The sequence below is a fragment of the Dipodomys spectabilis genome, unplaced genomic scaffold (genome assembly GCF_019054845.1).
Source record: "Dipodomys spectabilis isolate Male_0828 unplaced genomic scaffold, ASM1905484v1 ptg000017l, whole genome shotgun sequence".
Taxonomy (NCBI): Eukaryota; Metazoa; Chordata; class Mammalia; order Rodentia; family Heteromyidae; genus Dipodomys; species Dipodomys spectabilis.
The window spans coordinates 5,166,531-5,178,919 of NW_024870694.1; the positions used below are offsets into that span (position 1 = coordinate 5,166,531).

Genomic DNA, 12,389 nt, shown 5'->3' on the forward strand with positions numbered 1-12,389 from the left:
ACACAGGAGCCTGCCCCTTCTCAAATGCCTGGATAGCTTGAGAACTTTTCTAATCATGAACAATTGTGTGGACCTAGAGAGTCAGAGAGCTTCTGAGAAAAAGACCACAATAGCTTGCTTGAAAGCTCCCACACACAATGTATTGGTGTTTCTGAAGGCAGAGAGGCAAACAGCAGGCTGCAGGACACAAACATCCATTCCTTGTCACCTGCGCTTCTCCACAAGGCAGAGTCAACATGGCAGAACAGAGTGGGTAACAGGAGGACAAGAGGGGTCCAAGATGGAAACCACGTGGTTTTGTAACTTAATATCAGACATGACATGTTATTAATAAGCCAGTCAGTGAGTCCAGACCAAACTCAAGATTTCATATCAGTCTGGATATGGAAATCATTGGAGAATATTTTGGAGGCTGCTTACATAGTTGTTCATAAAATGACCTCACTATCCTTTTCTTACCTATAGACTCCATAGTTACTTCATCTCTCCCATCCCTTTTATGGGTAATTGTATCTTCTCTTTACTTCTTTCTGCTCTGTTCGGTGAGAGGTTGGTCAATGCTATTAAGCCTCATAAAGAGTTTTGGGCTTCACCAATTTTTTTCTATTGTTTCTTTGTTCGGTTTCAATTTTATGAATTTCTGCTGATGCTTATAATTTCCTTTCTTCTCTTACTTTGGGATCAATTATCTCCTTTTGTATGGTAGAGTATTAGGTCATTGATTTGGACTTTTTTTTCTTTCCTCATATGGAGATTTGCGCTCTAAATTTCTCCCCTACTTAAAAAAATGTAAACGCATCCAACAAATTTTGATACGTTGCATTTTCATTTTTATTCAGTCCCAAACACTTTCTAATTTCCCTTTTGGGTTTTTTTTTCACCATGGGTTATATTAAGTTTTCTGTTTAGCTTCTGAATATTTTAGGATTTTCCAGAGATACTGCTGTTACTGGTTTCTAATTTAATTCCACTGTGTTCAGAGGACATACTTCAAATAACTTGAATTCCTTTCTTTTTTTTTCAATTTTAGCAAGAATTTATTTTAGTATAACAGAATAAAGTAGAGAGAAATAGGGGAGAAAAAAAGGAGACACATTTCTTGCTCCCCATGCAGTAAAGAGTCAATTCTTTTTAATTCAATAAAACTTTTTCTATCAGAATATTATCTGTCTTGGTAAATGTCCCATGTGTATTTGAATAAGATGTATAGTCTGCTCTTGTTGGGTGCCAGTTAGGTGAAGCTGGTCAATACTCGTTTCCTCTATCTTGAGTGATTTTCTGTTGAAGCCTACATTTCACAATAATTATCAACAACACAGTGTCTGCATCTGAACTTAAATATTATTGCATTAGTATAATAATTATTATTTTTTGTCAATTGTGAGGCTTGAACTCCAGGCCTGGGCACTGTCCCTGAACTTTTTTGCACTCTACCACTTTGAGCTACAGCGCTACTTCTGATTTTCTGTGGTTAAGTGGAGATAGTCTCATGGTCTTTCCTGCCAGAATTGGCTTTGAAATGCAATCCTCAGATCTCAGCCTCTTGAATAGCTAAGATGACAGGCACGAGCCACCAACACCCAGCTTACATTATTTTTATTTATTAAAATAATTTTCTTCTTTTGGCATGTACAGGTATTTTCTTTCTCCCCCTCTCTCTTCTCTTAATTCCTCCTTCTCTCTCTTCTTTCTCCTTTCTCTAATACTAGAAACCACAGAACCGACATGAAATGAAGCATCTGATTGTAATGCTGCTCCTTTGAAAAAATTTTATTGTTCAATAAAGTACATTTGAAAATGGGTTATTTCAGCTTTCCTGTCTGACCTTGTAAGCTACTTCACTGTAAAATGTATTTTGATTCACAGTGCCTCCTAGCAGTTTATTTTTTTATGCCAAGTCACGCTCTTACTGCAAACAAGACAGGCAGAAAAATATTTAGTAGAATAAAAGAAATATAGCTGTTGGGCTGGGAAGGGGACTCAGTGGTAGAGCGCTTGCCTTGCATGCATGAGGCCCTGGGTTCGATTCCTCAGCACCACATAAGCAAAAAGCTGGAAGTGGCGCTGTGGCTCAAGTGGTAGAGTGCTAGCCTTGAGCTGAAGAGCTGAGGGACAGTGCCCAGGCCCAGAGTTCAGGCCCCACAACCGGACCCCCCCCCCAAAAAAAGAAATGTAGATGTTAATACTATCATGCTGTTCACAGGTGTTTTTTGTCTTAATGTGATTTATAGATGCTTAGTAAACCCTGTATTCTGCAAAACTGTATATAAAATTAAAAGGTTAAAAGAAAGATACAATGGACACTATGACTTAAAACATATTTATGTTTGTACCAAGGGTATTAATAAAAATAATTGTCATTCCTATTAAAATACTGGCACCAAGTAAATGTCTACTACCACTTGTTCCCAAGATCACAGCGTATTTCCATAGCCTTAAATCTCTGGTAGATAGCAATTGTCACTAGTTAGGCTGGACAGCAGTGGCTCATACCTGTAATCCTAGCTACTCAAAAGGCTGAGATCTGAGGAGTAGAGTTCAACCCTAGATCATGCAGGAAAGTCTGTGAGACACTTATTTCCAATTAACCAGCCAAAAGCCAGAAGTGGAGGTATGGCTCAAGTGGCAGAGTGCCAGCCTTGAGTGAGAAAGTTAATAAAAGTCCTTGAGTTCAAGCCTCCTCCAGTACTGGCGTGCACGCATGCATATGTACAAGTGCGTGCGTGCACACACACGATACTCTCTGGATATTTCTTCAACAATCAGTTAAAGTCTTTAAACATAAGACAACTATCTCCTCTGCTTCTTCATCTGCTCCTACAGCTTCATGGAGAGGGCCAGCATGGCTCCTGAGGCTGCTCATCCTGCCACTACATGCACTAGAAAAGGCACATACAGAGGAGTAGTTTAAGACTTCCTGTCTGACTAGAAAAAAAACTTTCCTGGGATGCTTGGAGCTAAGGGGCTGCAGCAGGAAGAGGCTTACATGTAAAACAACTTCCTTTTCTTATTGGTCAATCAGGAATTAGCTTGTGCTATAGAGACGTGTGGAAATGCGGTACTTGTTGCTTCTCTCACTTGATTGTATATGATTTTCCTAGTATTGTCTCAGCAGCAGCCAACATAGGGATTTGAGTATTTTCCTCCCAGGATCACTCAACTCATATTTAGTGAGCACCTGTGCTGTTCCAGAGTGTGTTCTGAGTGCCAGAGACCCAGCAGTGCGCCTGACACACCACATCCCTGTGGTCACAGACTGCATATTGTGTTAGAGGATACTGACATAAACGAATAATTGAATAAATGAGGTAATGTCTCACTGTAAAGAGAATTAATTGGGACAGTGGGGTGTGGCCTCTGGAGAGAGAAGGTGCATCAGAGATAGCTTTTCTAAAGAGGTCACACTGGAATGGAGATGTGGAAGAGAAAGAAGCAGTCATGGGAAGATCTGGGGAACTGTCAGGAAGGTCAGGCAGAGGAACAGTAAGCAGGCAACAGCCCAAAGGCCTTGTGATGGGGAAGAGCCAGTGTCTTTGGGGAACAGAATGAACTGTGTCCTGGGCCACCTTGAGAATGTCCTCAGGTCTAACGCCATGTGTCACAGCTGTACTGAGGTTGATCTAGTCACACCAACAAGCCATGCAGTCTAGCAGCTCCCTGTCCTCAATGCCTGAAGTGGTAAGGATACCCCCAAATGCCTGCTGGTCAAGGACAACCAGCCTACCCTCATCAGAATGCCATATCCACAGGCAACGGAGCACAGCTGCTTGCTCGCTGAGTGAGGCTTCATGAGCTTAGCCTTTGGGAGAATGGCTGAATTTTGATGGTGGGCTCCAGCCAGATGTCAGCGGAGAAGGGGGAGGAGGCTGGGAAAGAAAGGAATATGGGTGGTGGTACAGGGATGCACGCAAGAGATGGGCTGGAATGGATCCTCATGGAAGGGGATGATGGCAGCAAAGGCAACATTCTGTAAGTCCCTTCAGAAATGCCACCATTTTGCAGCATGGCTGGAAGGCACAAGTTTAGACCTTGATGGGTCAGTAACCTCCAAGCCCACCAGAACCATGTAGCAGAATAATTCTTCAGGCAATAAAGCTGCGGTTCTGTTTTGTTTTGCTTTTACAGTCCTAGGGTTTGAATTCAAGGCCTCACACTTGCTAAGCAGGTGCGCTACTGCTGAGCAATGCTTCTAGACTTTTTTGGACTGCTTACTTATGAGATACAATCTTGCAGCATATGCCTGGATTGAAATCATGCAATTTTTCACTTCCCACCATGTCTGGGATGAAAAGCACACATCACTATTCCCAGCTACTTCTGTTAATATGGCCTCTCCTGAACTTTTCTGCCTGAGCTAGTTTAGAACAGCAACCTTCCCAATCTCAGCCTCCCACTTAGCAACAGTGACAGGTGTATATCATGGTGCTCAGCTATTAGCTGAAAAGGAGTCTCACATATTCAATCTCACATATTCGCCCGGGCTGGCCTCAAACCATGATCCTCCCAATCTCAGCCTCCGGAGTAGGTAGGATTACAGGCATGAGTCACTGGAAATTAGTGACACTGCACTATTTGCAGAAACCTTAATCTATTTAAGACTGTCTAGACTATTCTGACCATAAAATCTGATGCTGGTTTGAACATTTTCCCTGCATAGTCTCTGCTTTTTTTTTTTTGTCAGTTGTGGGACTTGAACTCAGGACTTGGGCACTGTCCCTAAGCCTCTTTGTGCTCAAGGCACTTGAGCCACAGTGCCACTTCTGGTTTTTGAGTGGTTAATTGAGATAAGAGTCTCACTGGGACTTTTCTACCCAGGCTGGTTTTGAACTGTGATCCTCAGATCTCAAACTCCTGAGTAGCCAGGATAATAGGAGTGAGTCACCAGTGCCTGGCCATAATCTCTGTTTTTAACACAAATACTGCATCTATTCTCCTTTATGGATCACGACTCTGTCTTTCATAGGTACTCATGAAATAGTTAGCTCAATACTGAGCTGAGATTTCTCTAGAGGGATTACACTGCAAGGTGCTTCAGGGGGGCTGTGTCACGTGGCAAAGACCACAATGGGAGCCAGGTTTTGTGAAACCAGCAAGACACCTGTGGTACCTCCATGGGACTCTTGGCTACAGGAGATGAGAATCTGGGACAGGGCTTACCGGTTTCTCCTGCAGCGAATTGTGAAGACAAAAAAGAAGAGTATCAGAAGCAATCCACAGCTGAGGAGAGTCCACACAATAGCCAGGAGGGCAGGAGATAATGATATGCTTGGACCACTGGGCTGGGAAGAGGTCTGAGGACAGAATAAGGAGAAGCTGTTAGGAATGAAGGATCTCCTGTGGATAGCATAAAGCTGGAAGTACTTGTCCTGCATGGGGAGTTCTTCCTCCCCCTCCATTCCCACCATCACCACCACTACCACCACCATCATGACCACTACTATCACCATTACCTCCATCACCATCACCACCACCACTACAACCAGGATCTGCTCCATGGCTGCTCACTTACAACTGTTGTCCTGCAGAGATCATGGATGGGTCTCCGATCCAGTTCCTGGCCAGGAAAACTGTCGCAAAATTCAGAGCAGTTTATTTCAGACTCCATGTCCCCACATAACCTGTTTGGTGCACATTTATTCACAGCCTTTGCTTTCCACTGGTATGGATGCAGACCTTTGACAGAAACACAGCAGCAACCCTGATCTTTTCTTCAGAGCCCTCATTGTAGAGCTGGCTTCTGGCTCAGAAACCAGGCTACACAACCAGTTCAGGCAGAAGGGAAGGGTTAGTTCATTAGGCTTTTTCATCAGAATCACTCCAACATCAGACATTCTTCATCTGGGATCCTGCTGCCAGCTGTACCATGTGATCCAGAGTGGGCATCTAAGGAACCCTTCATTCCGCACAGCGATGATTCTGGCTCACCACTGGAGGGCAGTCACTGCTCCAAACACTGCCACACCAAGTCCTAAAGGAAGGAAAGCAATTAGACCTTGGTAACAAGTTATATGCATTTTAGCTACATGTCAGCTGAGGTTGCTGAGGGCTGTTGTTCATTTTGCTTTTTTTTCCCTTCAAAATCTTGTTTGTTTTTCAACTGTTAGACTCAATGAAGTGAAGCAAGCTGGTCAGGTAATAATGGAGAGAAGAAGAGAAGGTGGCTTCTGAGAAGATGTTTGCACTGCGAATACTGAAATGAGGAGGAAGAGGAGGAGGCAGAGTGCTGGTGGCTTACACCTGTAATTCTAGCTACTCAGGAGGCTAAGGTCTGAGGATCGCAGTTTGAAGCTAGCCTTGGCAGCTTATCTCCAATAAACTACCAAAAAGCCAGAGTTGGAGCCATGGCTCAAGTGGTAAAAGTGCTAGCCTTCAGCAAAAAAACTCAAGGACGGTGCTCAAGCCCTGAATTCAAGCCCCAGGTTGGCACAAAAACAAACAAACAAAATAAAGAGAGAGAAGAAAAGGAGAAGAAAGGCAGGAAAGCAAGGAGGATGGAAAGGAGGAAACAGGAAATAAGGAAATGACGAGGGGAAAAAAAGAAACTCAACCTTATAGAACGAAGGGCCAACAGACTCAAATTAGCACCAGTAGACAAGGACATATCCCTAATTGTTATAAAAAATCAATCTCTTAATAGAGAAAATCAACTTGAAATCTTTTCTGAGGGAATTTAAGAGGGTGCAGTTTCTACTTGGTGTTTTAGACATGTTTAAGCATAGTATTCTTTGATTGTAGAGGAAAACTGGACAAAGATATTAATTACTATAATTTCAATAGCCCCTGAACCCAGGGCGGCGTTTAAAGCAGAACAATAGTGGCAGGTGTGGAATGCCATCTTTGAATTCTGTGTGCTTCGGCATGAACAATATAGCACCAGGTGCTGCCCGTTCGTTGGCCTCTGATATGTTCCTGAATTATTTACCAGATTCATTACAATGAAATCCCAGAGGACTAAAACCACTCTCTTCTGTCAAGACATTTAACTTCTTGTGCATTCTGGTCAGATGATTGAATGCAAAATTTAAAAGCAAATATAAAAACCTGGCTATTTGCATTCTTCGGTTGAGAGTCTAATCGCTTAGAAGGTCCTTTTCCTTTTTTTCTATTTCTTTTCTAAAATTAAACATCCCTTATGGAGCCTTCTAGCCTGGAGCACATACAGGCCACAGAGAGAACTATACATGATAGATTAAGGATGCATTTTTCTATATTGCCCTATTAATCATATTTGTAAATTAATCATGCATTGAATCATGAAGTCCTTGTGTATACATCCTCCTATGGAAGAGGTGTAGGTGTGTATGCATGAGTGTGTGTGTGTGTGTGTGTATGAAATCTCACTTTGTTCCACATCTTCCGAGAAAGGACTTGAAGAGTTTCCATTTCAAGGCTAATGCTCTTCCAGTATATAATCTACAAGAGGACACAGTACCGATGACCTTTCTCTCCCAAGAAGTCACTGGTCGGTTGGGTTTGTCCTGAATGAGTTATCAGAGCTCCACTTCTGTAGGTTTACCTGGAGTGGGGGCCACATGTTATCTGTGGTTAACCAGGACAATGCTATGCCTCCAGGGAAAGGTCTGGGAATGTCTGGAAACATTTTTGGCTGTTGCTAGGGGGAGGAGAACAGTAGACAGAAGCAGAGGTGCTACTGCCAAACAGCTTGCATTCACAGAACGGCCTAGACAACAAAGAATTGCCCCAATATCAATAGGGCTAAACTTGAGAAAGCCTGTCAACACTGAGTCTCAGAAGGACTGCCCATATTAAATCCAAATCATCTTTGAGAGATTCTGGGAACATGTTGGGGTTGTTCATGTAGACATAAGGTTCTAAGATAAATTCCTGAGTACATTTTATTTATATTTAAACTATTTTTAAATTCATAAACACTCTTAAAACTCCAAAAAGCATAGGGAAGAGAATAACCACCACAACATGAGTCATTAACACCCTGGTGATTGCATTTCAGCCACCACCTCCTGCCTACCTGTATAGCCTTCATTAAGAAAAATCATTATGTGTTGCTGCTATTGTTGTTGTTATGAATGTGCATGCTGGTCCCTTAGTTTTCTTTGCTCAAGGCTAGTGCTCTACGACTTGAACCATATCTCCATTTCCAGCTTTTTGGCAGTTAGTTGGAGATAAGCGTCCCATGGACTTTCCTGCCCAGGCTGTCTTTGAACCAGGATCCTATGATTAGTTTACACAGTGTGCGCAGGACAAGTAGAGGCAATTGAATTGGAGCAGACAGGGCAATTGGGTGTCGTTCTTAGACTGTGAGTGTCAGTTTGTGGAGCAGGCTCAAAAGAGTACAGGCGTGGCAGAAGACTATTTCTTAGGAAACTGAAACTTGCATGCTTTCTCCCTCCAATGTAAAATGCAGTGAATTAATCTGCTTCTCAAAATTTCCGAATTATATACATCTTATTAAAGCTTCCATTATAAAAGAGGGAGATAGGATAAAGGTTACTTCCTTAAGTCTTTAAAGTACTTCTACGTTTCCAAGCACTTTACTAGCTTTCTGCAAAACCATCCCAAGGCCCTTGGGACAGGCTTTATACGAGATGGTGGAGCAGGGGCAGGAGAGATAGCAGCTCCAAACCCAGCCTCCTTAGGATAGGAGATGGGAGGTGGGGGTGGAGTGAAGGGCTGTGGACCTGATCTGCTCACATTAACGTACTGTCCTGACTGAGGAATGGTGATTCCCCCTTCATCCTTGTGTTTCAAAACCTCTCCCCTCCTGCCCTTCCCCCTTCATGATCTTTCTACAATTTGGAGGACATATTTTCTTAAAGCAACCAACCAAGCTGGGCACCTGTGGCTCACACCTGTAATCCTAGCTCCTCAGAATGCTGAGATCTGAGGACCATAGTTCAAAGCCAGCCCAGGCAGAAAAGTCCATAAGATTCTTATTCTCCAATTAACCATCAGAAAATTACAAGTGGCGCTGTGGCTCAAAGGTGTAGAGTGCTAGCCTTGAACAAAGAGCTCAGGGAGAGTGTCCAGGCCTGAGTTCAAGCCCTACAACCGACAAAAGAAAGCAACTTAACTATTTTCATTTCAGTTCTTTCATTTTTCTCTTTCTTGAGATGGGGTCTTGCTGTATGGGTCAGACTTCTCAATCTCCTGGGACTCTCCTACCTCACCAGGGACTCTAGACTCCTGAATTTTTTTTAAAAAAATGCTGGTCCTGAGGCTTGAACTCCAAGCCTGGGTGCTGCCCCCGAGCCTGTTCTGCTCAAGGCTAATGCTCTACCTCTTAAGCTACAATTCCAGCATTTTTTTTGGTAGTTTATTGGAGATAAGAGTCTCACCCAGGGTCTTTCCTGCCTGGGCTGGCTTTGAACTGCTATCCTCTCATCTCAGTCTCCTCAGTAGCTAGGATTACAGGCATGAGTCACTGAGCTTTCCACTTAAAAAAATGTTTCCAGTGCCAAGGATCAAACCCAGAGCTTCAGAGATGCTAGATAAGTCCTGTATCCTGGAGCCCCATCCCAGCCCTAGAGAGCATTTTTTTCACTGGACAAAATTATGGCCAGGCTGGTTACTGGTTTGGACTCTCCCAGGAGCCATGGAAGGGTCAGAAGTAGCAGTTCTCTATAAATAGCAGGTCAAGTGAATGCAGAGCACAGCCCAAGATCCCTGGACCATTCTCTGTTCCATCCCAGTACTTGGAGTCTGGCTTTATTCCACTCACCCTGGGGTCATGGAGCACATAGACAAAGTTTGGGCTGAATGTTTAAGTGTTAGCCTGGTCATTTTCCAGCTGAGGTGCCTGGGTCCCACCACTTCTCCAATTCTTAGCACAGGCTCAATATAACAGGGACCATACACCCTATATCTCACAGGTTCTGTTGCTGATTAACTCATATGGATATTTATAGGATGCATACACAAATAACCACCAGATTCTCAATAAATACTGGCTTTTTCATTTCTGCAAGTTAGTAGGGACACACAGAGCCAAAGTTATTCATCTTATTTGTCCAAAATCCCTAACTGAATCAATCTCAGGTTCTGAAATATTAATGCTTCTTTAACATCAAGAATAATATTCTTTATTTTATAGTTAAAATCAGATTTTGTAAGAATAATGAATTATGGATCCCTAAGTGTAGAAACCATGTTATTTAAATCAGTAAGAATTGATGAACTGTTACCTGTTAGTCAGCATAGTAAGATCCAAGGATGCAGTCTCCAACAGGCTAATGTGGTTTTGTTCTAGCACCTAGCACCGGACATGGCACATATTTCTTAGCATGACCCACAGATGTTCAGAAAACCTATAGTAGAGAGTCCTAGATATTCCTGCAACTCAGGAAAAGCAGAAGAATTCACTCATGAAAGAGGGGGGACTGGGTATTGGTGGCTCACACCTGTAAGCCCAGCTAATCAGGAAGCTGAGAATCATGGCTTGAAACCAGTCTGGGTAAGAAAGTCATGAGATTCTTATTTCCAATTAACCACCAAAAATATGGAAGTGGAGCTATGGCTCAGTGGTAGAGTACCACTTTTGAGCAAAAAAGCAAAGCCCTACAGTACTGCTACAGAAAGGAAGAAAAGAGAAAAAGAAAGAGAGAGGGAGAGAAAAATAAAGTAAGAAAGAAAGAGGGACAGCGAGAGAGAAAGAGAGGAAGAGAGGAGGGAGAATTAGAGTACATCACATACTCTGACTGCAGTGGACACTGCTTTCAGACACTGGTCCTGATGTGTATTACTGACTCTCAGGCACAAGCTGGTATGACCACACAAGCTGACTTGGGAATTATTTCTGCATTACGTTTAGCTTCTACAGACATGCTAGCCTTCCACACTCTTCCAGGGACAGGGGCTTGAGAATACATGCACGATTTCCATAAAACCCAGTCACAAATATCAATTAGTGCTCATTAATATGCAATCAAAGTCTCCCTCAAAAACTAGGAAGAGCCAAGAATGAATTCCACTTGGCTGCCCTCTTTTAATGAGAACTGCTGAGAAGGACTCTATGCCATGTGGCATGAGCTAGATAGTCAGGTGCCCTAACAGGTCAAGTTTTAGGCAACAGAAGAGAAGAAAGACTGTTGCACTGGAGGTGCCAGGGTTGGTTTTGGATAGATTGTTTGACCAAGAGCCCTGTCTGGCAGAACACAGGCTGAATGAACTTAGCAAGCGACATTGCTAACTGAGTGCTCCATTAAAGGATATTTGTGGGGTGCCACACAGCTGGGAGAGTAAGACCTCATTTCTGACCCTCGGTCAGGCTCTTACACAGATTCTCATACCTCATAAAGGAGGCTGAGAGCCAAAGCCCTTGGAGTCACTGAGGCTCATTTCTGGAAAAACCTTCTGACAGAAATGTTTTGTAAATGATCTCATAGGCTGGGTCTCGAAGCTCCGGTTTCAGCTGGACATTGGATTTCCCTAAATTGTTATTTGGTGTTGCTGTGCAACCCAACACATTTGTGGGAGAGCAGTTTGGGCTCCTTGAGGAGAACGAGATGAAAGATATAAACATCAGTATTACATGAGTCATTCTGCAGCCACTCTCCTTTTATTTCTCTCTCTCTCTCTCTCTCTCTCTCTCTCTCTCTGGTACTGATGGTGGGGGGGGGGTTGTGGGGGTGGTGTGTGTGAGTACTAGGGCTTGAACTCAGGGCCTGGGTGCTGTTCCTGAGTTTTTTTTTTTGCTCAAGGCTACTTTTCTACCATTTGACTCACTTCTGGCTTTTTGGTGGTTCATTTGAGATTAGAGTCTCATGGACTTTCCTGTCCTGGCTGGCTTTAAACCATGATCCTCAGATCTCAACCTCCTGAGTAGCTGGGATTACAGGCATGAGCCACTGGCACCCAACTTTGCAGCCACTTGGCTGTTCTCAATCTAGTTTGGAAGTAGGATAGGAAATAGGATTTTTTTTTTGGGTCAGTCATGGGGCTTGAACTCTGGACCTGAGTGCTGTTCCTCAGCTCTTCAACTCAAGGCGAGCACTTTACCACTTGAGCTACAGCATCACTTCCGTTTTTCTGAGTGGTTTATTAGAAATAGAGTTTCACAGACTTACTTGCCCTGGCTGGCTTTGAACCATGATCCTCAGATCTCAGTCTCCTGAGTAGCTAGGATTACAGGCGTGAGCCACCGGCGCCTGGCAGAAAATAGGATTTTCTAAGTGTAATCTAAAATAGTTGCTATCAAGTTTGAGTGCATACCAACATTACCTGGAAAGCTCCTTAATAATACTGATTATTGGTTCTCATCTTCAGAGTTTCTGACTCAGTGGGTCTGGACTGGAGTCTGGAATTTTACATTTTTCTGTATTCTGTTTCTATGCTCTCTGTCTCTGTCTCTCTGTCTCTGTCTCTCTGTCTCTGTCTCTCTCTGTCTCTCTCTCTCCCCTCTCTCTCCCTAA

At 43.2% G+C, this 12,389-nt stretch overlaps 1 protein-coding gene across 2 annotated transcripts in view; it reads right to left on the reverse strand.

Moving 5' to 3' along the window:
- Positions 1–5,605, reverse strand: part of Gpr156 (G protein-coupled receptor 156) — a 55,155-nt gene extending 49,550 nt beyond the window's left edge. For both annotated transcript variants that reach the window (XM_042669856.1, XM_042669847.1), the window contains exons 1-2: positions 5,510–5,605; positions 5,158–5,291 (exon numbers count right to left, since the gene is read on the reverse strand). In XM_042669856.1, the coding sequence (XP_042525790.1) occupies positions 5,158–5,291; positions 5,510–5,605 (230 nt within the window). The remainder of the gene's footprint in view (positions 1–5,157; positions 5,292–5,509) is intronic.
- Between the last annotated feature and the right edge of the window lie 6,784 nt (positions 5,606–12,389).